The 26160-nt window shown below is 41.7% G+C and overlaps 1 protein-coding gene across 1 annotated transcript in view; it reads right to left on the bottom strand.

Annotated features, from left to right (window-relative positions):
* Positions 1-26160, bottom strand: part of LOC126176627 (probable chitinase 10) — a gene marked incomplete at its 3' end in the record, with an annotated part of 192366 nt that overhangs the window by 44807 nt on the left and 121399 nt on the right. The window contains exons 28-31 of the mRNA XM_049923786.1: positions 24101-24374; positions 16365-16498; positions 16047-16258; positions 9571-9706 (exon numbers count right to left, since the gene is read on the bottom strand). Coding sequence (XP_049779743.1) covers positions 9571-9706; positions 16047-16258; positions 16365-16498; positions 24101-24374 — 756 coding nt within the window. The remainder of the gene's footprint in view (positions 1-9570; positions 9707-16046; positions 16259-16364; positions 16499-24100; positions 24375-26160) is intronic.

The raw sequence follows: 26160 nt of genomic DNA on the forward strand, positions 1-26160 counted from the left end.
ACTCGATACAATTTGCAATGAGACTCGTCCGACCAGACAATATGTTTCCAGTCATCGACAGTCCAATTGATGGGCCCATGCGAGGCATAAAGCTTTGTGTCATGCAGTCATCAAGGGTACACAAATGGGCCTTCAGCTCCGAAAGCCATATCAATGATGTTTTGTTAAATGGTTCACACGCTGACACATGTTGAAAGCCCAGCATTGAAATTGGCAGCAATCTGTGGAAGAGTTGCACTTCTGTCACGTTGAACTTCAGTTGTCATTGGTCCCGTTCTTCCAGGATCTTTTTCTCTGGCTGCAACAGTGTCAGCGATTTGATGTTTTGCTGGATTCCTAATATTAACAGTACACTCGTGCAATGATCGTATGGGGAAATCCTATTTCATCGCTACCTCAGAGACACAGTGTCCCATCGCTCATGCGCTAACTATAACGCCATGTTCAAACTCACTTAAATCTTAATAACCTGCCACTGTGGCAGCAATAACCGATCTAACAACTGTGCTAGACACTTGTTGTCTCTATAGGTGTTGCTGACTGCAACACCGTATTCTGCCTGTTTACATATCTCTGTATTTGAATATGCATGCCTATACCATTTTCTTTGGCACTTCAGTGCAGATTTCACCATTGTCTGTTATGCTTAAGTTATGTTCAAAGTTTACAAAGTTTGAAAACTTGTTACAAAAGTGCAGATCATAAGTCAGTGTCACAGACAAGGCTGCCACATTGATGCGAAGAAATAAGATCCCACTCTCCACCAAGCCATACCTCCCATTGGTTGAATCCCACTGAATAAGTGCAACCCAGCACCACACCACACAAAATTTGATTGTCTCATAAGCAACAAATTCAGTTGGTCCCCAGCTGATAGTCAAATTACTGAAAGCTTTGTTCCTGCACATAAAAGTCAGAGAGTTACGGATTGTTCCATAACCCCTTCTGGTTTTACTTGTGTGTTCCTATTGGAATTTCATTGCACATACATACTGAGTAACACAGAATAATAGCAGGCTTCTTTTCAAAGTATAGTACTGTGAATCCTGGACCTAAATTTCAGTTTTCTGCCCAACTAAATAAACTCTGAAACCACTATCAAACCATTACTGTTATTCATTCCAGAATTTATCTTCTCTCTCAATCCACATCCTGTCCTGTCAATTCTTCTGGATACTAACAACACCGAATTGTTCAAGTTCTGGGATGAGCTGATGGCAAAGGAGCCACAACAAATCACTAGATCAAGCTGCTGCCCACATTACAGCATTCCTCCAATATGATATTTTACTTACTATAACTGTTCACAGTGACTTCCTCCCTGCTTGCTATTTTGATACTGAACATGATTATATACTGCTGTTTCACAAGCAAGTTATGTACGAGGGGGTTTGAAAAGTTCTCGAAATGGAATAGAAAAAAAGTACTTACATAACCGAACCTCTTTTTATTTTTGAATGTAGTCTCCTTGTAGATTAATGCACTTGGTCCAACGATGTTCTAGTGCCTTGATCCCATCTCGAAAATGAGTTTCCTCCAGGTCTGCAAAATAGTTGTGAATTCTTTGTTTGAAGTGAATCTTCATCCGCCAAGAAAAATTTTCAGTTTTGGAAAGAGATGGAAGTCTGATGGAGCCATATCAGAAGAATAAGGTGGGTGTGGCAACAATTCACACTGTAGTTCATGTAATTTTGACATGGTGACAGCACATGTGTGCGGGCGTGCATTGTCATGATGAAAGATGACTTTCTTCCTTGCTAAACCTGGCCTTTTTTCACGTATCTTTTGTTGCAATTTGTCCAGGATGTTAGCATAGTATTCTCCATCAATTGTTTGTCCAATGGGGAGATAATAAACAAACAGAATCCCCTTCACATTCCAGAACACTGATGCCATGACCTTTCCTGCCGAAGGAATTGCCTTTGCTTTCCTCAGTGGCAGAGAATCAGTATGTTTCTACTACTTTGACTACTTGTTTTGCCTCTGGAGTATAGTAGGGCACCTATGTTTCATCTGTGGTCACAAACTGGCACAAAAAAATCTTGTTTGTTTCTCCTAAAACAGGCCAAACATTGTTCCGATATGTCCATTCTCATGCGTTTTTGATCCAGCGTCAAGAGTCGTGGCACCCATTTTGCAGATAATTTTTTCATGTGTAATTCTTCAGTTAAAATGTGATATACCCTTTGAGATGAAACCAGGCAAGCATTAGCAATTTCACACACTTTCACTCGGTGATCTTCCATGATCATTTTGTGCACTTTTGTAATGATTTCTGGAGTAGTGACAAATCTTGGCCAATCACAGCACAGATCATCATCTAAGCTCTCTCGACCAAATTTAAATTCATTTGTCCACTTGGCAACAGTTGAATATGAAGGAGCAGAGTCCCCCAGAGAATGTCCTTTGCTTTCATACCTTTCTTTATGAAGTACTTAATCACTGCTCAAATCTCGATTTTTTTCCATCTTCGCAAATCACTTCGTGGGAGACAACAACAGGGCCATGTCACTGCCACAACTCTCTTCCAAGAGCACTACCGTGGCATATGTTTACAGGCAACGGTCCACTGAATATCACGTGAACAGTTCATTGCACTTTTCAAACCATCCTCATAGTAGAATGTGCACAGCTACTGCAGCTAATCACATGCCTTGGCCTAGTTCCAATAGACTGTAACAATGTGAAGTGCACAAGTTAATGGCAAATTTTATTTTTCCACTGTCATGAATTGTAATTTCTTAATCTCACCTAGAATTGTTTTCTTTAATTAGAACTATTATTTTGTATTTGTCTTATGAAATGCTTATTTTTGTGGACGTTTCAAACAATAGTCTTTTATCACTGTCCTTATATGTTCATTTGATATTTCATTGTCATGATTTATTTTTACAATCTTTCCATTCAGTTTAACTGAACTGAGTTACTTTGCTTTTGCAATCATATAAATTTGAGTTGTTTATCATATGATTTATTATTTGTTTATAAAATGCATTAATTCAATGAGAAGCATCATGGTTTGTGGTTGGCATTTAATGCTTTTGTTAGTTAAATCTATTTCATTTCATTCATAATCGTGCTTGACGCATAGAAAGATTTAATCAAGTGAGATGGCTTGGTGCCTTCTGCACATTAATATAAGTTCAGTTTTGAACTTTTCTTTAGTCTATTAAATAGTTGCAATGTTTCTTAGATGATGTAATCCATGGTATTAATGCACTTGAAATAAATTTTACTTATAATGTTTCCATCCTCCTAGATTAACTGTGAACTAACAGTTGTGTTTCAAAACTCTGTTCAGTGATTTCACTCTGCCTTTTTTCACGCTGGCAACAAATTGGCGCAGTCCTGGAGGTTTCCTTGTCACTGTAAGGATGTTGAACACTGCTTGCTCACATAGTCTTAAAAAACTGAATGCAGTCTGACGAGATGGCCTTCAATGTCATGTGGCCTTTATTCTATTACTAATTACACTGGATCCATTACCTCTTCTAATAATGCTAGAAGTCAATCATTCACTTCATTTATTGACCTTAAAAACTGATCTGTAAATATGTATTGGTTATTTTTACATTATATCCTAATCCTTGTCATATGAGTGTTTCAGTTACTTCCACTCATTAAAACCATACATGAAACCAGCTTCAGTTACCTTTGTAATACTGGTATCATTACAGTCCTATGCTGTCACCATACTGTGATGTAACAATTATACTCACACTCCAAGATTTGAAATCTTAAATGGAATTAAAATATATACCTCAAGATTTAGACCCCAGTGTGATTGTCAAATTCAACCATGGTGAATTCTTACAGGGAAAGGGAAGAAGATATACGTACATTGTGCCTACAGGCCCCAGATGTGAGAAATCTTTATTATTTAAATTTTACAAAGGGGCTGCCTTTTTGTCATTTACCTTTCTGCTTAAATAACAACAATCGAACAGCTCAATCTGCAATAGAGTGTATTGTCAGCAAAGCTGTCCTGCCAATCAGATCACACTGCACGATCACCTGACTTGTGAGACTGAAGGCTCTTGGAGCTGTGGCCAAAAAATGTCTTCCTCTTCCATTCTGAGCTGCCACTAACAGCTGACATTAAGTGGCTTAGTTTCGTTAAGTGGCTTAGTTTATTTACCTTGGCATTTTCTTCTCCTCAGAGATGGGTCTGGGGCTACTGGAGCAACCTTCTCTCAACCCCCTGGCAATTCTCATCATGTGATGTCTATGAGCAATAAACTACAGGGTGTTTCAAAAATGACTGGTATATTTGAAACGGCAATAAAAACTAAACGAGCGGCGATAGAAATACACCGTTTGTTGCAATATGCTTGGGACAACAGTACATTTTCAGGCGGACAAACTTTCAAAATTACAGTAGTTACAATTTTCAACAACAGATGGTGCTGCAAGTGATGTGAAAGATATAGAAGACAATGCAGTCTGTGGGTGCGCCATTCTGTACGTCGTCTTTCTGCTGTAAGCGTGTGCTGTTCACAACGTGCAAGTGTGCTGTGGACAACATGGTTTATTCCTTAGAACAGAGGATTTTTCTGGTGTTGGAATTCCACCGCCTAGAACACAGTGTTGTTGCAACAACACGAAGTTTTCAACGGAGGTTTAATGTAACCAAAGGACTGAAAAGCGATACAATAAAGGATCTGTTTGAAAAATTTCAACGGACTGGGAATGTGACGGATGAACGTGCTGGAAAGGTAGGGCAACCGTGTACGGCAACCACAGAGGGCAACGCGCAGCTAGTGCAGCAGGTGATCCAACAGCGGCCTCGGGTTTCCGTTCGCCGTGTTGCAGCTGCGGTCCAAATGATGCCAACGTCCACGTATCGTCTCATGCGCCAGAGTTTACACCTCTATCCATACAAAATTCAAACGCGGCAACCCCTCAGCGCTGCTACCATTGCTGCACGAGAGACATTCGCTAACGATATAGTGCACAGGATTGATGACGGCGATATGCATGTGGGCAGCATTTGGTTTACTGACGAAGCTTATTTTTACCTGGACGGCTTCGTCAATAAACAGAACTGGCGCATATGGGGAACCAAAAAGCCCCATGTTGCAGTCCCCTCATCCCTGCATCCTCAAAAAGTACTGGTCTGGGCCGCCATTTGTTCCAAAGGAATCATTGGCACATTTTTCAGATCTGAAACGATTACTGCATCACGCTATTTGGACATTCTTCGTGATTTTGTGGCGGTACAAACTGCCTTAGATGACACTGCGAACACCTCATGGTTTATGCAAGATGGTGCCCGGCCACGTCGCACGGCCGACGTCTTTAATTTCCTGAATGAATATTTCGATGATTGTGTGATTGCTTTGGGCTATCCGAAACATACAGGAGGCGGTGTGGATTGGCCTCCCTATTCGCCATACATGAACCCCTGTGACTTCTTTCTGTGGGGACACTTGAAAGACCAGGTGTACCGCCAGAATCCAGAAACAATTGAACAGCTGAAGCAGTACATCTCATCTGCATGTGAAGCCATTCCGCCAGACACGTTGTCAAAGGTTTCGGGTAATTTCATTCAGAGACTACGCCATATTATTGCTACGCATGGTGTATATGTGGAAAATATCATACTATAGAGTTTCCCAGACTGCAGCGCCATCTGTTGTTGACAATTGTAACTACTGTAATTTCGAAAGTTTGTCTGCCTGAAAATGTACTGTTGTCCCAAGCATATTGCAACAAACGGTGTATTTCTATCGCTGCTCGTTTAGTTTGTATTGCCGTTTCAAATATACCGGTCACACCCTGTAATATGGTTTCTTTTTCTAAACACGAGTACCATATATTAAGTACAAGCTCACAACACTTTCCAGTTCTGACTGCTTTCTCAAGTGGGTGTGCAATAGGTTCAGGTTTCCTGCATGCACAGTTCTGCTGTTGTAAAGATAACAGGTGCACCACAGTGTAGGACTGAAACGGCATGGGAACTGGAAATGTATACCCAAAAGTTGAAGTATGTGGAATTGGATTACTCTTGTGAGCAAAAGTCAAAATTTCACTCCAATTAACTATGAAATTCTAGCTTTATATGGACAAATTGCAGTGTCGCTTACAGCCACAGTGAAATGGTGCCAACATTCTGACCGAGGCTGCACAGATGTAGGTGATGCTGATCAGAACGAAGGGAAGATCTTGCGCCTTATGATTTCCATCTTTTTGGCAATCTGAAAGAACATGGTGAGGATCTTCTAATGATGAGAACATTCACACAGTGGTTCTCAAACAGCTCCTTGACCAATGAGAGGATTTCTATTCTCAAGGAACCAAATAGTTCCTAGAACATTCTGACAGTTGTTAACAGAGACTTGGTGACTATGCTGAAAGGTATTGTTATGTAACTGGGTCAGTTACAAGTGTAGTGCAGCAGTATTCAATAAAAGTTACTTGGCCTGTCATAGTAAAGTGTAATTTACTTTCTGGAGTCCCTTTATAAAATCAGTACTCCTGTTAGTCTTATATGGCGTAGATCCCACACACTCGAGGAGTGAGGAGGATGGATAGCCCTGTCTGCTCTCATGCTCTTTATAGGTAGGTCCCTCTCAGCCTTGGGTCTGAGTGACTTACCCTTCAGTTTTACCTTCCCTAACCTATCTCTCTCTCCTCCCTGAGGAAGGAACTATTACTTCCAAAAGCTAAGAAGAGTGCCTCTTTTACTTTTACATGTGCCTATTGGCAGTCCTACACATTTCACATCCTGAATGTAAGTAATGGCCAGCGATTCTGTCTTACAATTTATTAGTTTTCTTGATTGAATTTGCTTCAGAATATAAGTTACTAGTTGCGAGTTCCACAAGACTAACTATGTATGAGGACTGAAAGGGGAGAAAAAATATTGCAGGGTTGGTGTATTGGATCAATCAATTATTCAATAAAACACTGTTACATTAAATTTACTGACTATGGAAAGAATAAGCAATGTGTATGAGTTGAAAGCAACTGAACCTACTAGAAATATTACTTACAATATCATGCAGCACCATGAAACGGTCATAATGCCCATATAGTACTAGGGACAGAAAGTTGGCTGAAACCAGACGTAAACAGTAATGAAATCCTAAACTCAGATTGGAATGTATACCACAGAGACAGGCTGCACAGTGAAGGGGGAGGCGTGTTTATAGTGATAAGAAATGCAATAGTATCGAAGGAAATTGACAGAGATCCGAAATGTGAAATAATTTGGGTGAAGGTCACTGTTAAAGCAGGCTCAGACATGGTAATTGGATGTCTCTATAGGCCCCCTGGCTCAGCAGCTGTTGTGGCTGAACACCTGAAGGAAAATTTGGAAAATATTTTGAGTAGATTTCCCCACCATGTTATAGTTCTGGGTGGAGATTTTAATTTGCCGGATATAGACTGGGAGACTCAAACGTTCATAACGGGTGGCAGGGACAAAGAATCCAGTGAAATTTTTTTAAGTGCTTTATCTGAAAACTACCTTGAGCAGTTAAACAGAGAACTGACTCGTGGCGATAACATATTAGACCTTCTGGTGACAAAGAGCCCCGAACTATTTGAAACAGTTAACACAGAACAGGGAATCAGCGATCATAAAGTGGTTACTGCATCGATGATTTTAGCCGTAAATAGAAATATTAAAAAAGGTAGGAAGATTTTTCTGTTTAGCAAAAGCGACAAAAAGCAGATTACAGAGTACCTGATGGCTCAACACAAAAGTTTTGCTTCAAGTACAGATAGTGTTGAGGATCAGTGGACAAAGTTCAAAACCATCGTACAATATGCGTTAGATGAGTATGTGCCAAGCAAGATCATAAGAGATGAAAAAGAGCCACCGTCATACAACAACCAAGTTAGAAAACTGCTGCAGAAGCAAAGGAAACTTCACAGCAAACATAAACATAGCCAAAGCCTTACAGACAAACAAAAATTCCGTGAAGCGAAATGTAGTGTGAGGAGGGCTATGCAAGAGTCGTTCAATGAATTCAAAAGTAAAGTTCTATGTACTGACTTGGCAGAAAATCATAAGAAATTTTGGTCTTATGTCAAAGCGGTAGGTGGATCAAAACAAAATGTCCAGACACTCTGTGACCAAAATGGTACTGAAACAGAGGATGACAGACTAAAGGCCGAAATACTAAATGTCTTTTTCCAAAGCTGTTTTACAGAGGAAGACTGCACTGTAGTTCCTTCTCTAGATTTAATGAACAAAGTAAGAGCATATGGACTATCAGACCAAATGTGTGATTGAAATGATGAGTTCCTAGATAACAGAATGCAGCATGTCATTCTCAATGGATAGAAGTCTTCCGAAGTAAGAGTGATTTCAGGTGTGCTGCAGGGGAGTGTCATAGGACCGTTGCTATTCACAATATACATAAATGACCTTGTGGATGACATCGGAAGTTCACTGAGGCTTTTTGGAGATGATGCTGTGGTGTATCGAGAGGTTGTAACAATGGAAAATTGTACTGAAATGCAGGAGGATCTGCAGCGAATTCACGCATGGTGCAGGGAATGGCAATTCAATCTCAATGTAGAAAAGTGTAATGTGCTGTGAATATATAGAAAGATAGATCCCCTATCATTTAGCTACAAAATAGCAGGTCAGCAACTGGAAGCAGTTAATTCCATAAATTATCTGGGAGTACGCATTAGGAGTGATTTAAAATGGAATGATCATATAAAGTTGATCGTCGGTAAAGCAGATGCCAGACTGAGATTCATTGGAAGAATCCTATGGAAATGCTATCTGAAAACAAAGAAAGTAGGTTACAGTACGCTTGTTCGCACACTGCTTGAATACAGCTCATCAGTGTGGGATCTGTACCAGATAGGGTTGATAGAAGAGAGAGAGAGGATCCAACGGAGAGCAGCGTGCTTCGTTACAGGATCATTTAGTAATCGCGAAAGTGTTACGGAGATGATAGACAAACTCCAGTGGAAGACTCTGCAGGAGAGATGCTCAGTAGCTCGATACGGGCTTTTGTTAAAGTTTCGAGAACATACCTTCACCGAAGAGTCAAGCAGTATATTGCTCCCTCCTATGTATATCTCTTGAAGAGACCATGAGGATAAAATCAGAGAGATTAGAGCCCACACAGAAGCATACCGACAATCCTTCTCTCCACGAACAATATGAGACTGGAATAGAAGGGAGAACAGATAGAGGTACTCAGGGTACCCTCCGCCACACACTGTCGGGTGGCTTGCAGAGTATGGATGTAGATCTAGATGTAGATGTAGATGCAGATGTAGAAGAGGTTAAATCATTCCAGAATTAATTATGTTTTCACTTAATAGTGGAATATGCCTTGATTTCAAGTTTTGTTGGTGCATTAAATGCAATATTATGCTTAAAAAAATCAATCTGTGCTTGAAGCCTGTAGATAAAAGATCTATATTAATGAGCCACACATGCATATTTTGGAAGTTGGGATTCTGGGTTAGAAGGCACTCATTAACCATTTTTAGAATGTTACTGCTTTGAATCAGTAACTTCACTGTCTTGTGCACAGTTTTAAAAGCCTGTTGCGATGCTAAAGTTGTTAATATTTTGAGGATTTAATGACACATTACCAGCATCAACAACAGCCTTGCTAGGAGAAACAGCAGCTGTCAACAGCAATCCCTTTGGGTTGAATGCTGCCCTCAGTTCTCTCACAAAAGCAGCAAAGGCTTCTTTGTCTGAATCCGGTCCTTTCTTGCAGTCTACCTATTAAACGAAATTCACCATCATTAGGCAGTTCTGTAGACTACATTTGAATTATTTATATTATACAATACAGCCGCTAAAAGAAATTTGACAGTAAAATCTTTTTTTACATTGTAATTTATAGCTACTACGTTACAATCTATTAGTGTTGTGTAATAATCAAAATGCACCAAAATAAATATGAACTGGTCAGCGTAACACAGAAATATCTAATACAATAAAGACACCAAATTCTAAATTCAACTGAAATAATATTTTGGTTGCAGTATTCCTTCAAATACCACAGTTACGTATTCATTACAATAACTAAAATTTCTGGATGAAGCAATACATAAAATAAAGGAACGGCAACTGCTCACACACAGCAGGTTGATGCACAGAGCACAGACAACAACATTCACTCTGGCTTTCAGACAACAGCTCTTTTTCTAGAAAAAGTACACACATATACACACACACTTGACACAGACATCTCAATGCACACTCCTATGGTCATGACGATTAATTACACTCAATTATTGAAAGTAGTTGCCTGAGCTGACGGTGGGGAGGAGGGGCTAGGGAAGGACACAAGGAAAGAGTAGTGGGAAAGAGCAGGTCTTTGGATAGGTGACTGTGCAGCTACACAACAAGATGAAACAAGCACAGAGGGTTTATCAAAAAGAGAGAAAGAGAGAGAATGCCTGCATGGGGGAGAGGGGGAGGGGGGGGGAGGAAGAGTGGAGGGTGGCGAGAGAAATCAGTGAATGATCTGAATGGAGAACTAGTGGTGTGGATAGACGAGATAAGGGAAAACTGTTTAGCAGAGATTTGGGCAAGGGGACTGTGAGAGCACAAGATATGTTGGAGAGACAACTCCAATCTGCATAGTTCAGAGAAACTTGTGCTGGAAGGGAGTATCCAAATGGCTTCTGTAGTCATTTGTATTATGGTATGCAGCATGTTGAGTGACTGGATGATCAAGTTTGTGGTTTGCTACAGTCTGGTGCTGGCCATTAATGTGAGTACGCAGTTGGTTACTTGTCATGCCTGAGTAGAATGTTGTACAGTAATTGCAGCATTTGTGATAAATAACATGGCTGCTTTCAGATATGGCCCTGCCTTTTATTGGGTAGGAAATGCCTGTGATTGGACTGCAGGAGGTGGTGGCTTACAGAATGGGACACATTTTGAAAGTGGGCTGACTGCAAGGCAATGAATAGGGTGCAGAATGGGGAGTAGGATTAAAATAAGGATGGACAATGATATTCTGTAGGTTGGGTAGGTGGCAGAACACTACTTTGTCGAAAGTGGGTAGGATTCTGGGTAGGATATCTCTCATCTCAGGACACAATGAGAGTTAGGGTATTCCCTGGTGGAGGATGTCGAGCTTTTCAAAGCAATGGTGATAGTGAGTGATCAGAGGAGTGCTGATCAGTGATTGGTTAACAAGTTTACTGGTGTCAGAGGAGCAGATGGCATGGGAGATTTGTTTATGGATAATCTGAATGGATACTGTCTGTCAGTAAAGGCTCTGGTAATGTTATCAACATATCTTGAAAATTCCTGTTTTCGACTGCAGATGTGGCATTCGTGGATGGTGAGGCTGCTTTGTTATGTGGGTCATTTGGATACTCCCTTCCCGCACAAGTACCTCTGAACTATGCAGATGGGAACTGTCTATTCAATATATACTGTGTTCTCACAACATAGGAGACAGCTGTCAAATTGGAGACACTGTCATAGGTTGGTATGCCTGATACAGACATATTTATAGAGCCATCTGAGAAATGGAGATCAACATCAAAGAATGTGTTTCAATGAGTTGAGTTGTCTGTCCATGTGAAAAGTACCAACCTCCAACAGTACCTCTGCTTTGATAGCTGCCCTCCTTCCACATCAAAAAATCTCTTCTTATCAGCCTCACCATCTGTGGATGCTGCAGCTCTCATGGTAAGCAGGAGTTGTTGATACACACCAATAACCTTATCAAAACCATTACTGACAAACAGTATCCCATCCCGCTCATCCATAAACAAATCTCCCATGTCATCTGCTTCTCCGATACCAGTAAACTTGTTTACTATTAACTGATGAGCACTCCCAGAGTACAGCTCTGCTTCTCACTCAACCTACAGAACATCCCTGCCCATCCCTATTTCAATCCTACTCCCCAACCTGTACCTCATAGGTCATTTCATTGTGGTCAACCCACACGCAAGACCTGTTCCATAAACAAACCCACCACCTACTACCCCAGTCCAGTTACAGGCATTTTTTGCCCAATAAAGAGCAGGCCACATTTGAAAGCAACCATGTTATGTATCACCTATGCTGCAATTACTGTACAGCATTCTATGTGGGCATGACAAGTAACCAACTGTCTACTTGCACAAATGGCCATCACCACACTGTGGCAAACTGCAAACTTCACTGTCCAGTTCCCAAACATGCTGTGCATCACAAAAAAAAAAGACTTCAACAGCTGCTTTGTTATGTGGGTCATTTGGATACTCCTTCCCACGCAAGTACCTCTGAACTATGCAGATGGGAACTGTCTATTCAATATATACTGCGTTCTCACAACCCCCCTGGCCTAAGCCTCTGCTAAACTGTTCCCACTGCCTCACCTTAACTTTTTCCTTCTCTCTTCTGTCCATATCACTCCTTCTCCATACAGATCATGCATTGCCCTTCTCCCTTCACACTTCCATTCCTCCCCCCCCCCCCCCCCCCTCTCTCCCTCCCCAACATGCTGACATTCTCTCTCGTCCTTTTCAACTCCTCTCCCTTTCTCCTTCCTCATCCTCATCTTTCTCCCCCCCCCCCTGCCCTTAATCAGCCCCTCCTTGCATTCTTCTCTATAACCCTCCCCCCCTCCCTTGCTCTTAATCAGCTCAGGCAACTGCTTTCAATAACCGAGTATCAATAATTAGTCTTGCCGTGGCCACAGGAGTGTGCATTTGGGTGTCTGTGTGGTTGTATGTGGGAATGTGTTTGTTTTGCCAGAAAAAACACTAGTGCTTGAAAGCTAGTATGGAGTGCTGTTTTCTGTTATGTGTTCCTGTGCTTCACACATCAATCTGATATGTGTCTGTGGCTGTATTTCCTATATTTTATGTATAATTCCATACTCCTTATTCTGTGACAAGTTTCATAAAAGTAGGCCAATTAAGTGAGCAGTGAGCACACAGTTTACTACAGACGAGTTCTTGTGTTTTAGTAGAGGGTAAAAATAGTAATACTTCTGTGCAGTCCCACAGAAAATTGCAGATCATCAAATAATCTTTGCACAAAATTAATGTAAGGCTAATTGATGTCCTCAATTGCTAAATATCATTAACTGAACATATTTGGTCAGAACATAAATCTGCAGTATATTGACTGTGCAGATCATCAAATAATTTCTACACACGATTAATGCAAGGGTGATTAATGTCCTTAATTTCTAAATATCATGAAACAAATTTAAGATCACCACAGCAGTATGTAGTATACACTAAACTATGAGCAATTTCATGTAGTGTGAAAATTTGGTCTATGTAAGTATTAAACAGCAGACAGGCACTTATAAAAAGAAAAATATCAAGGCAGTAAGAAATTATACTACAAAAACTTTGTCTGCTCTTGATAAATTCACAAAATGAGAGATAGTTCGGCCAACAAGTACCCTCAGAATGCATACTATTAGTATGGGTCACAAAAACACATAAAAATATGATAATGCTGCTAGCTTACATAGCAAAAGTCCGCTATTTGAGAAAGTAAATGGAGAATAATTGATGGCATATGAATGGTGTAATAATTGAGTTTTCACTGATACTGACCCATCAGATAGATTATATTTAGTCAGTCAGATTCATATCAGGGAGATGGTACACTGTGTTACATGATTTTCCATTTTTGCTTTTCTGTTTTTTAACAGAGGGGCACTGAGTCACAGGCAGACACAATGAAAAACAATGCTGGAAATGTTGAGCTTTTGGGATACGTCCTTCATTAGAAGTAGAAAACAGGCACACAATCACAACACACACAAACATGGCCTCTGGTGTCTCCTGACACTAAGGCCATACTGCAACTGCATCTGCAGTTGACAGAATAGAAGACATGTATAGTACTGGAGTGGGAGCAGGGAGTGGGATAGACAGGAGTAAATAACATCGAGGTCAGCGGGCTTATAGGAAAGAATGATATGTTGCAGGGAGTGTTCCCACCTGCACAATTCATAAAAGCTGGTGTTGGTAGGAAGAATCAAAATGGCACAGGCTGTTAAGCATTCGGTGGTGACCATTTATGCAGACAGACAGATTGCAAATTATCATGTCCAAATAAACTATAGCTCAGTGGCTGCAGCTAAGTTTGTAGACCACATGATTGCTTTCACTGGTGACCCTATTCTGCCTTTGATGAGGTAGGCGATGTCTGTGACAGGGTTGGAGAAGATGATAGTGTGAAGATGTTTTGTATAGTTCTTGCAACTAGGTCTATTGCAGGAACATTAGCCATTAGCAAGGGGTTGACAGCAGTATGAAATAAGGATGGACAAGGATACTGTGTAGGTTGGTTGCATGACAGAAAACCACTGTGGGAGGTCTGGGCACAATACATCTACATCTACATCAGCACTCTGCAAGTCATGTCATGGTGTGTGGCAGAGGGTACTTCTGGTACCACTCACTCATCCCCCCTTCACTGTTCCACTTGTGAATGGCACATGGGAAAAATGTCAGTAGGTCTCTCTGTATCAGCTCTAATATCTCGAATTTTCTCATCATGGTCATTTTGCAAGATGTATGTGGCAGGAAGTAATATACTATCTAACTCTCCCCAGAAAGTACTATCTTGAAATTTCAGCAGTAAACTTCTCCATGATGCTCAAAATCTCTATTGTAGTGCCTGCCACTGGAGTTCATTGAGTTTATCTGTAAAGCTCTCATGCCAGCTAAATGATCCCATTACAAAATGTACCACTCTTCAGGGGAACTTCTCTATCTGTACTATCAGTCCTACCCGGTAAGGTCCCAGACTGATGAACAATACACAAGAATTGGTCAAACAAGTGTCTTGTAAACCAATTATTTTGTGGATGATTTACATTTTCTTAAAATTCTTCCTGTGAATCTCAGTCTGTCATCTCATTTTCCTATTGCCTGCTTTATGTGGTAACTCTGGATAGTTACTCTCAAATATGTTATGGTAGCAATTTGTCATCAATAGTGTAGTTTTACGGTAGTGGATTTCTTTTCTTATGTATGTGCAATATGTTACTTTTATTTACATACAGGGTCAACTGCCAGAACCTGCATTACTCATCTGTTCCCTTTGTGTCATTCTGCAAATTGATATTGTCTTCTGGCATTGCTACTTTCTTATAGACAACCACATAATCTGCAGACATCCTTAAAGAGCTTCCAACACTTTCTACTAGGTAGTTTATATACACTGTAAATAGTGAGGAGGGTATTTCTCAATACTTTCCATATCATGGTTTTCTAAAAATACTCTCTACTAATAGAATAACAGAATGGAAAGCTTAGGTGTTATAATGCTAGCTGACTCTGTAGGTAGAGTCTGTTTCATCAAGGCCTTGGGTAACAGCAGAGTTTAGACAATTGTGAGGAGTAGAGGACTGGGTTAGATACAGCTGTGGTGACAGAATTACAAAGGAGAAATGCGTTGCTTTCATTGCACGAATCAGAAATAGTTCTGCAAGGGAAATTGATCATGCAAATGATGCTGTAAGTATATCTAGAGACATTATAGATGTAAAGTGTTTCTCATGTGAATTACAAGACCACATAACACACTACTGTCAAAAAATAAAAGGGAATGCATATGATGTGTAATAAGGACAAGAGAATTCATGAACTTTTGTCAAAATTGTGAAAAAGAAATGCCTCACAGATCAAGAATGGTGTGCACAAATGTCAGAAAAGTGGGCAAGTAGCTACAGGTGGTAGATCAAGTTCTACAGAAGCAATTAAGTGTCATAAGGCTGAGATACCATGCCATTATTACTCCATATGTAAGATGCAGTTTTCAAAAATGATAGGGAAGTGGCTGTTGAGCTAGAAAGTGGCAAGATTATGCAGTAGGCATTGTCACTATACGTAAGCCTACAATAAGATTCATAGACTACGCAATCAAAAATTGTCCTTCCTTATGAACACAAGGGTACTGCTGTGTCTACTGGAAAGGTACAAGAAGCAGAAATCACTCAAAATCACTCAATTAAGTAAACTGTGCAGTGACTTTGTCAGTATCTCCACTTACAAATGTTTTATTTTAGGTGTTCCAGAAGTTAGCCTTACAATTAACTGTGTGAAGAAAGAAAAAAATTTAAATGTTAAATACCAACCTGCCAACACTTTGGATATTCCCAATCTAGATCAAGACCATCAAAGTTATTTTGTTCAATAAAATCTATTACATCCTCTATAAACCTCCTTCTGGCACCAGGATTATTCACCAACCGACTGTACTTGTCTCCAGCAGAGTCATTCCATCCCCCAATAGCTACAAGCACTTTGATGCCTTTTTTCTTATATTCTGTGACCTTCTCATAGAATTCTGAAACATGAAATATACATGATTTTCGTATCTGGGTTTGCACCTTAAGTCCAAATAAACCAAGAATGTGTTGCATGCAGTGCAATAACATAAGCCAAATAGTTACTGTTGTCATAGTCTGCCCATGTATCATGTGGTTTTATGGTCAGTCGATCTCCATTCAGTACTGCAAACCCATAAACTATATGGGTGCAGAGATCGGGATCTATTTCATTTGGAAGGTACTTGCCAACACCTTGCCTGAAAAGAAGAAAAATATCACAACGCAATTTTGTACACAGTAATGCAGACTACAAACATTGCATAAAATAACATGACAGAGTGTACGGACACTATTTCATGATAAGGAAAGACTGTTATTATCAGAAACTATGAAAATGTAATTGATGCTGCTGTTAGCACAGGTCATCAGTGGGATGTTTTCTGAAATGATCACCTAACAAAATTTTTGTCTTTGCTCCTACACACAGTTTAGGGCTGAATAATAGCAGCTGCTCACTACTACCAAACTGGAACATATGGACCATAGATGGCAAAGAGACTAAGGAAATGGTCATGAATATTTGTCTTCTGTGTCTTGTGGTTTCAAAGCTCAGGCAAGAAACATGTAGTAACCAAGTAGCACATGAAACCAATCCAAGTAACACAAGTATGGCTTTATTCTTAAACCTATGAACAATAAAGGAATTAAGCCTCTCATGGATCCACATGTAACAACACAAAACAACAGATGTGAGCGGTACAACTGGCAGAACACAGAGAGAGGCAGTCAGCGCTGCTCCACAGATTTATACACATGAATTGCTGGCAGATGTCGTGCCCTGTGCACGTCTCCCACAGGCAGCCCCCAGTGGCTGGACCCTGCTGATACAGTTGGCAGCTGATTCAATCACACACACGCAGCAACACTACACTCAGTGCACTCACATTCACATATATTAGTTGGAGGATACGGCAAAAGAAGAATGAAATCATCTAGAAGTTCTTCCTCTTCCTCTAACCCTTCTTGTGCTTTCTTCTCCCATTGTACACTCTATTTTTCAACCTTTTTAAGTTTAAATTTGTTTACAACCAAAACATGTGATTTCCTTCTAATATCATCTTATCTATGAGCCACTGGCTGTCTGCAGTTCTTTGTTATTACTCCTTCATTGGAATCTCATCTTTTGTATTCCAATTTTACTTCCTTCTTCATTTGTAAACCTCATCCCACTGACAACATATTTCTGAATGGGTTCTCTCTTTCTGCATAGTGTTTAATGTTTTCATTTCTGTTCTTATCTTGCACTTTTCTTCCACAAGAGTAATCCAAAAACAAGGAAATCTAATGTATTTTTCTGCTGTTCCTGTCAGCCACATTTCATTACCAGTTACTTGAAATTATTTGGAAAAGATGTAACTGCTGAAACATATTAGTTAATGGTAGCATAGAAGGGTACCTCCAAATATGCAACCTAGCAATAACAAGAAGAATATTTATGTAAAATTTCAAATCTGAAGAAATGTCATTAATCTTGAGTGATGCAGTCCTATTATACAAGTTTTGAAAACTATGAAAACTGTCAAAATGGGGTTATAGTAGAGGACAGAAACTGCACCTTTAACTGTCCAGTGCAAGTAGAATTTCAGTTTTTGACAGGAAAGGTATGAAAACATAATTATTTACCCAATGGTATTTCTCAAGAAAATATTAAAGAGACAATGAACAAAGCTGTATAAATTCCACCGAAAATACAGAACTTTCTTAAAATAATTTCCTATGATTGTTCATGGTGAGTAAAATCTGTTGCAGCTGCAATTTGGATAAAATCATGTATACTAACCACATTTCATGACCCTAGTCCCATCTCCAGGTTCTACTGTAACAGTTAATCAAGACTAAGTAGGACAATAAACAAAATTAATTATCAGTAGAAAGGCTGTTAAGGCTGTAAATCATCAGTAGAACATACCCTAATTGTGTACAACCAAACTACAGCAGACCACGTAGAAAAATTACAGATTTATCCAGTAGTATGAGAGAACTGCATGTGTGAAGCATGAAAAAGGTAAGTTTGACTGGTAAGACTCAAGATGAAGAGGACCTGATGGAAAAATATAACCCAGAAACCCATTACAAATGACTTGAGAAGTGGCATAGTCCTGAGAAAGCCAACATCAGCATAGAAATGCCTTTGCAAACAATCAAGCACTTGCCCGCGAAAGGCAAAGGTCCCGAGTTCGAGTCTCGGTCGGGTACACAGTTTTAATCTGCCAGGAAGTTTCATATCAGCGCACACTCCACTGCAGAGTGAAAATCTCATTCTGGAATCAAAATGCCAATTGTTGACCTGCAAAAAGTGTTGTGACAGTGCCACGAGATTTAAAAGTGCCGCTACGTCAGTACGCGAACACGGCGATAGCCGGCGCTCCGCAGCTCAGCTGAGAGCGGGAGCGCCACCTAGCTATGAACGGCGCCGGCCGCATGTCACGGCACGGCAGTTGAGTGACAGATACGGAGTTGATAGCATGAAACTCACTATTGTTTCTATGTTTGTATATCCACGCAAATTATTAGTGAATTAAAGGTTATAACACTTTTTGGCAACGAGGTCGGATAATTTTTTTCCTGCGTTGGGGAATTGTGCGTTCGTGTCTGGGCAGACATGGAACAGCTTCTACAAGCGCTCATTGAACAACAAACACAGCTGACGGCTGCTATTCAGGTGTTGTCGACATCGCTTACTCATCGTCTGTCTTCCGCTTCTCCGCCTCCATTCCCTCCTTACGACGAGGCCGCTGAAGACTAGGAGGATTATGAGAAGCGTTTGCGGCAACACTTCTTGGCTTTCAGCGTTGTCGACGCTCCTATGTGTAAGTCGTTATTTCTATCTTGGATTTCCCCACGGATCTATCAGCTGCTATCTCAGTTAGCCCCTCTGCGGGAACCTGCCTCTCTGTCCTTCCAAGAAATTTGTGACTTATTGTCTAACTATTACCGAAAAAACACCCACGTCGTTGCCGCCCGTGTGGCGTTCTACCGGTGTTGTAGACAGCCCCATCAATCTTACTGGGCTTGGGCGGCGGAACTACACGGTCTGAGTAGGAAATGTCAGTTTGTCACGGACACTATATCATGAGTCTTATGCTGATTCAATGGTTAGGGATGCTATTCTACGGCTTGCTCCTGATAAAGAAGTTCGACAACATGCCTCACAACTGCCAAACCCGTCGTTGTCGGAAGTTCTAAGCATCGCCCAATCTTTTGAAGTGTCTCACGCTGCTGGGGCGCAAATAGACGCGTGGTGTGATGTAGGCGCTATACAGACCACTTTCATCACGGACACTTTGCCTGTTTCCCAAGGGACCGACGATGTGGCGGCGGTTCACTCACGTCAACACTATCGCGTTGGGCCGCCACGCTCGCAGCGGAAACAGCAGCCACAGAAGCAGGTTCGTTCTGCACTTCCTTCTTGTCCACGTTGTTTCATACAGCATGACAGGGCCGTGTGTCCAAAATGTTGGGCCACGTGTAATTCATGTAGGAAAAAAGGCCACATTGCTTCTGTGTCTCAGTCCCCTAAAGTTCCTGTCAACGAGGACGAGGCATCGGACATGGATGTTAACTGTGTGCTTTCTCAAACAAATAAGTTGTCTCTTACTGCTTGTGTTCTGGATAAAGACATTCACATGCAAGTGGACACTGGCTCTGCAGTAACTCTCATTAATTCTCGCACGTATTTGGAGTTGGGCTCCCCTCCCTTGTCTCCAGTTACGCGAAATCTGAGAACTTATAATAAACAGAAAATTCCTATCGTTGGCCAGTTTGATGCTTCCACTGCCTACAAGTCTGTTGTTCGGCCCCTCACGTTTTATGTGGTGGATCATACGGGCACTGATAATTTGTTCGGTTATGATGCTTGCCAGTTGTTTGGGTTCTCCATTGACGATGATGTGCACCTCATATCTGAGGATATTCCATATCAACAGCTGGATGGATTGTGTTCTGAATTCTCGTCCGTGTTCTCTGCTGGTCTGGGTCGTGCCAAGGATTTTGAAGCCCACATTACTCTTAAACCTACAGCTCGTCCTAAGTTTTTCTGGGCACGCCCTATTCCGATGGCGTTGCGTGCACCTGTCAAGGCTGAGATAGACAGGTTAACAGCTTCAGGGATTCTCCTTCCTGTTACCTCCAGCGAATGGGCATCGCCAATCGTGGTGGTTTGTAAACCAAATGGGAGTCTGCGATTGTGTGGTGATTTTAAAGCCATTGTCAATGCTCAGAGCCTCATTGACACTTATCCTCTTCCCCGTCCTGAGGAGTTATTTACCAAGCTTGCCGGGGGCCAGTTCTTTTCCAAACTTGACTTATCGGAGGCGTACCATCAGTTGCCGTTGGATGCGTCTTCCAAGGACTTTCTCGTCATCAGCACTCCTTGTGGGTTGTATCAGTATCAGCAGTTACCATTTGGTGTCGCTAGTGCGCCGGCCATTTTTCAGCGGTTTTTGGAACAGCTCACGGCTTCCGTTCCTGGCTGCAACAACTACTTGGATGACATTGTTGTCACGTGGGCCTCCACTGAGGAGCACCTTCGCAATTTGCGTTCATTATTTCGGGTTCTGCATTCGGCTGTGTTGAAGTGCAATCTGGCCAAGTCACAGTTCTTCCAACCCTCCATTGTGTATCTTGGTTTCCACTTGTCCCGTGAGGGTATATGTCCTCTACGTCAGCACGTTGCAGCCATTAACGCTCTACCCCGGCTGTCTACGGTCAAAGAACTTCAGGTGTTTCTAGGCAAGATTGCTTATTATCACAAATTCATTCCATCCATGGCAGCGGTGGCTCATCCTCTGCATCAGCTGTTACGCAAAAACGTTCCTTTCTGTTGGTCCGACGAGTGTGAGCAGGCTTTTGTCCGCCTGAAGGCTCGTTTGCAGTCGGTGCCTTGTCTTGCCACATTCCATCCGGGTCAGCACTTGGTTCTGGCAACTGACGCGTCACAGTATGGCCTAGGGGCTGTTCTCGCCCATCGGTATGAGGATGGGTCGGAACGACCCATCGCCTATGCTTCCAAGACCCTCAGCGATGCACAACGGCGTTACTCTCAAATCGAAAAGGAGGCGCTCGCTATCATTTATGCTCTAAAAAAGTTCAGCATTTTTTTGTATGGTTCTAAGTTTCACCTCATCACCGACCACAAGCCGCTGGTCTCTCTGTTCAGCCCCTCGGCGTCGCTTCCGGATAAGGCAGCTCACCGCCTGCAACGTTGGGCCTTATACTTGTCTCGTTTTCACTATGAGATTCACTATTGCCCCACGGCCCAGCAAGCCAACGCTGACGCATTGTCGCGTTTGCCGATGGGCCCCGACACGATTTTCAATCAAGATGAACTACTCTGTTTCCACATTGATGAGGAAGAACGTCGTGCGGTCGAGGGTTTTCCGCTTACAGGTTCGCAGGTGGCGTTGGCTACTGCGCGGGACCCGGTCCTGCGTCAGGTGATCGGTTTTGTTCAACGGGGTTGGTCGGACAGGACCAAGGGCCGGGCATCGGATCCCCTTCTCAACTACCATGCCTTGCGCATTCGTCTGTCTGTTCATGAGGGTGTTGTTCTCCTGGCCACGGATGGCGCATCTCCGCGGGTTGTGGTGCCAGCTTCTCTTCGCAAAGATGTTCTCAAACTATTGCATGAAGGCCATTGGGGGATTTCTCGGACTAAGTCCTTGGCCTGCAGGCATGTTTATTGGCCCGGTATCAATTCGGACATCACCCACATGGTCGCTGCGTGTGGTCAGTGTGCTCAACAACTGGCTGCACCCCGTACAATGCCCTCTCCGTGGCCTGATCTGACGCAGCCATGGGAACGGGTGCACACTGACTTTGCTGGCCCCTTCCTCGGCATTTATTGGCTACTGTTGATTGACGCCTTCTCGAAGTTCCCGTTTGTTGTTCAATGTCCGTCGCCCACCACTGCGGCAACGACGCTGACTTTCTCCAAAATCTTTGCGCTAGAAGGTCTTCCATCCACGATTGTCACGGACAATGGCCCTCAGTTCTCTTTGCAGTCCTTCCGTGATTTTTGTGCTGGACAAGGGATTCATCATGTTACAGCACCGCCCTTCCATCCCCAATCGAATGGGGAGGTCGAGCGCCTTGTCCGCACTTTCAAAAGCCAGATGAAAAAATTCCTTACTGATTTTTCTACCGATGACGCTCTGTTGCAATTTCTGAGTTCTTATCGCTTCACGCCTCTGGGTGATCGCAGCCCTGCTGAACTCTTGCATGGCCGCCAACCGCGCACTCTACTGCACCTGCTTCACCCTGTCAGCCCTAGTACTGTGTCCCCTAGTGCGGGAAAATACTCGGTGGGCGCCGACGTGTGGGCACGAGGGTATGGATCTCGCCCTAAATGGATTCCAGGGGTGGTCAAGGCTCTTCGCGGCCGCCGGCTTTGTGAAATATGTACGGACGACAGCATGGTTGTTCGCCATTATGACCAGATGCGCCCACGAGTGGTGGCCACGCCGGTGCCACCGGCCCTTCTTTCGCCTCCACCAGCCCGAGAAGCCAGTCCTGTCGCTGCTGCTGATCTCCTGTGCATGTTGCTGCAGCCAACGTCGCTGCCGTTTCCGAGTACGCCGGAACCGGCCCCAGTCGCGACGCTGCCTTCTCTGGGACCCATCTCGCTGGAGCGCACCCCCAGGTCCACGACACCTATGGATGCTGCTCCGGAGTTTTCACCCATCATCTCGTCCAGGAGGCACGTTCCACGCACAAGATTCCGTCCTGGACATTTTCGACCATATTCTCATGTTTCTCCGCGGGATCTTCTCGGGGTCTCCCAAGAGGCCATGGATGTCTCCGCACTGTCCGTGTTTCCAAGGAAGTGAGTGTCTTTTTTTTCAAGGGGGGAAAAGTGTTGTGACAGTGCCACGAGATTTAAAAGTGCCGCTACGTCAGTACGCGAACACGGCGATAGAGGCGCTCCGCAGCTCGGCTGAGAGTGGGAGTGCCACCTAGCTATGAACGGCGCCGGCTGCAGGTCACGGCATGGCAGTTGAGTGACAGATACGGAGTTGATAGCATGAAACTCACTATTGTTTCTATGTTTGTATATCCATGCAAATTATTAGTGAATTAAAGGTTATAACAAAAAGTAACTGGAATAAGTGCTTAGGTGGCCATATTTGACCCATGTAACTAACTGCAGTGAGCAGCTCAAGGAGATGCCCCAGTGTACACATGCCATAGGGGAGCTGCAGCATGAACTAATACCAAAGGAAGGCAAAGAATACTGAGTAAATTCAGTTGCTAAAATCCATGTTCCACCCTGACACTGTCTCACAAAGCAACCTAATATAGATATTGCTTAAAACTGTATTGCTAAAAGAAAATCAGGAGCTGAGTATTAAGTTTGTAGCAAAACTTAAAACCACTTTCAGGGGCATCAATAAATTTCTGGTGGAGTCTCAGTGAAGGCTATTCCCATGGACTGTATATTTGAGCGGGATGTAGTTTATCAACTGTCTTGTTATGTAAACACATTTTTTCACAAAAAGTTAAATTAATTTTTAAATACTACTCCATCTTATTAAGTATAGCTTTATATCAGAGAAATTATATTAACCATATTTTGATATGTCTCCTATACTCTAATCAAATTATATATGTTATGAGATGAATAAATCATAATGCACCCCTGAGCTCTAACTTATCTACTCATTTATTTGCTAATTATACATCCAACCAACAAAATTTCCAGGTATAGCTGTCCATAGTCTTGAGTTTCTGTCATGTTTCTTATTGTTCATATAAAATTCAGTTATTTTATTAATTATTAAATAAACAATGTGTTTTCTTACCTATACCATGCCCAATTTGTGAAATAGCAGACCACCTTAAATTCTCCTTGAGGAAGAGGAGGAGGAGATGATGATGTCCCTGGATGGGCAGGTCTGTTTGTAGTTGTAATAGCCGGTGATACAGATGTAACTTCACCACCTGAGTCTTGTGTGCTATGATGACCACTGTCAGTTATTTCAGTGCTAGAAATAGATGTTGATGACATCCACTCTTCAGTTGACATTGTTGGTTGCCCTCCGCCAGGTGTGCTCCATGAGGGAGGCATTTCTGTAGCTGTGGATTGTAAGCAGTTAATAAATTTATCCTATGGAGGTGGGTTTCTTTGCTTTAAGAGACTAAAAATTCTAGAACATTACCACATCAAATATAAAATAGGGACAGCAGAGATATACAGCACATCAAATTGCCATGTTTTTTTGTTAATAGGATCAATTCTGTGGTACCACACCTATGTTGTGAACAAGTGACTCTACTAACCACTTAATTATCCTTCAGTATTTCATCAAGTGTGACGTGTTTGAAGCACCATTCCCTTTTCAGCATCAGGAGCATATTGTCAGTGATGAAACAATACTGCATATGTAGCAAAACACGAATTTTACAGGAGACATTAAAAACTTTGTAGAATACCTTATATGTTTCATAAGGACACAAACTTTGCATTGTTGCACTACAATGATATTCTGGGTTGTAACAGAAAGTCAAACAAAGAAGATACTCGTTAGAAAGCTTAATTGTGGCATATATGTGGAATTGTCTCAGTATTTTGGGAAGAGGAATGTTATTTACTTGGTATTTGTTTCTCAATCTCCAGTATGACTTACTGCTTTTACATTGTTTTTGGTACTGAAAATACAACAACAACATCACTTTTGAAATACTTCACAGAAACCACTTCAAATACACAGATGGTTCATATAGGTGTTATAATGTCTGTAGATTTCTTCAAGAAAAAACTACTGAACAAAGAACCACACTGCACTGTCACTCCTGAAACAGTTAAGTCCAAGATGAACATTTGCAAGGAATGTTGTCATAATAGCAATTACAATCCCTAGGAACAATGGCTTTAAGTTGTTGGAAATGATCCCATCTCGCTTTCTTGATTTTCCATCTTTCTTTGTTCCGGTTCGTAATGTAAACGTTTTTGGAAATTTTTCTCGGACATCTTGCTATTTCTTGCCACACTTACATGATTTTTTTTCTGTCACTGCTTAGATCACCACAAAATTCTTGGCCTCGACTTTCAATATCCTTGCTTTGGTCAACTTCAAATAAGTTATCTGAATTGTCTGGTAAGAAATCGAGACCATCATGTAGCAATAAATGTGAAGAAGTACTGTCATCTCCAGTGGCAACTGTGACTGCTGTATCATTTTGAGCATTCTTGGATGCAGTCAGTAAGGTTTCTAGACAAGAAATGTTTGTGCATCAACTTAATAATACCAAAGACCAATGTTACTATGGCTCTTGTCTGTTGTTTGTTCTGGATTTATGTGAGGACCTATAATCAAGTGGGTATTCATAACATCTTTAGCAAAAAGGACTGAAGTGCACAATAAGTGAAGCGTGGCATTAAAATAAAACAATTTTCGTACCACTATCAATCACTCCCAAGAAGAATTCTCCACTTTCATATGCTAAGTTCAGCTGAGCAACAATTTCTTCCTTAGTAAAGAGATCGTCTTGTAAAACGCTGCCATTTTCATGAACTGAAGGCAGAACTAAAGAACCACTTTTGAACACTGGAAGACAAGTAGTAAGCAATAACAATGTGTCATGGCTGTGTGCACTTTTGAATTTATGCAGAACTGTTTCCTACATCCACAAAAATCTAGTTATGCAGTATTTCATTCTTTTGCTCTTACGCAGTATTTCCAACTATTTTTCCACTGTGGCACATACGCGGTATTGTTTCAGTTTCTTTTATTTAGAGATAATTAAAAAAATTCATATTCTGGTGGTAAGAGTAGATGTGCTGAGAGTCAAGGATATCAGCTGACTGAAAAATGCAAAATCGATAATCTGCCAGTTGTGCAGTATTCTTTCTTGAATGAGG

Source organism: Schistocerca cancellata, chromosome 3 (assembly GCF_023864275.1).
Source record: "Schistocerca cancellata isolate TAMUIC-IGC-003103 chromosome 3, iqSchCanc2.1, whole genome shotgun sequence".
NCBI lineage: Eukaryota > Metazoa > Arthropoda > Insecta > Orthoptera > Acrididae > Schistocerca > Schistocerca cancellata.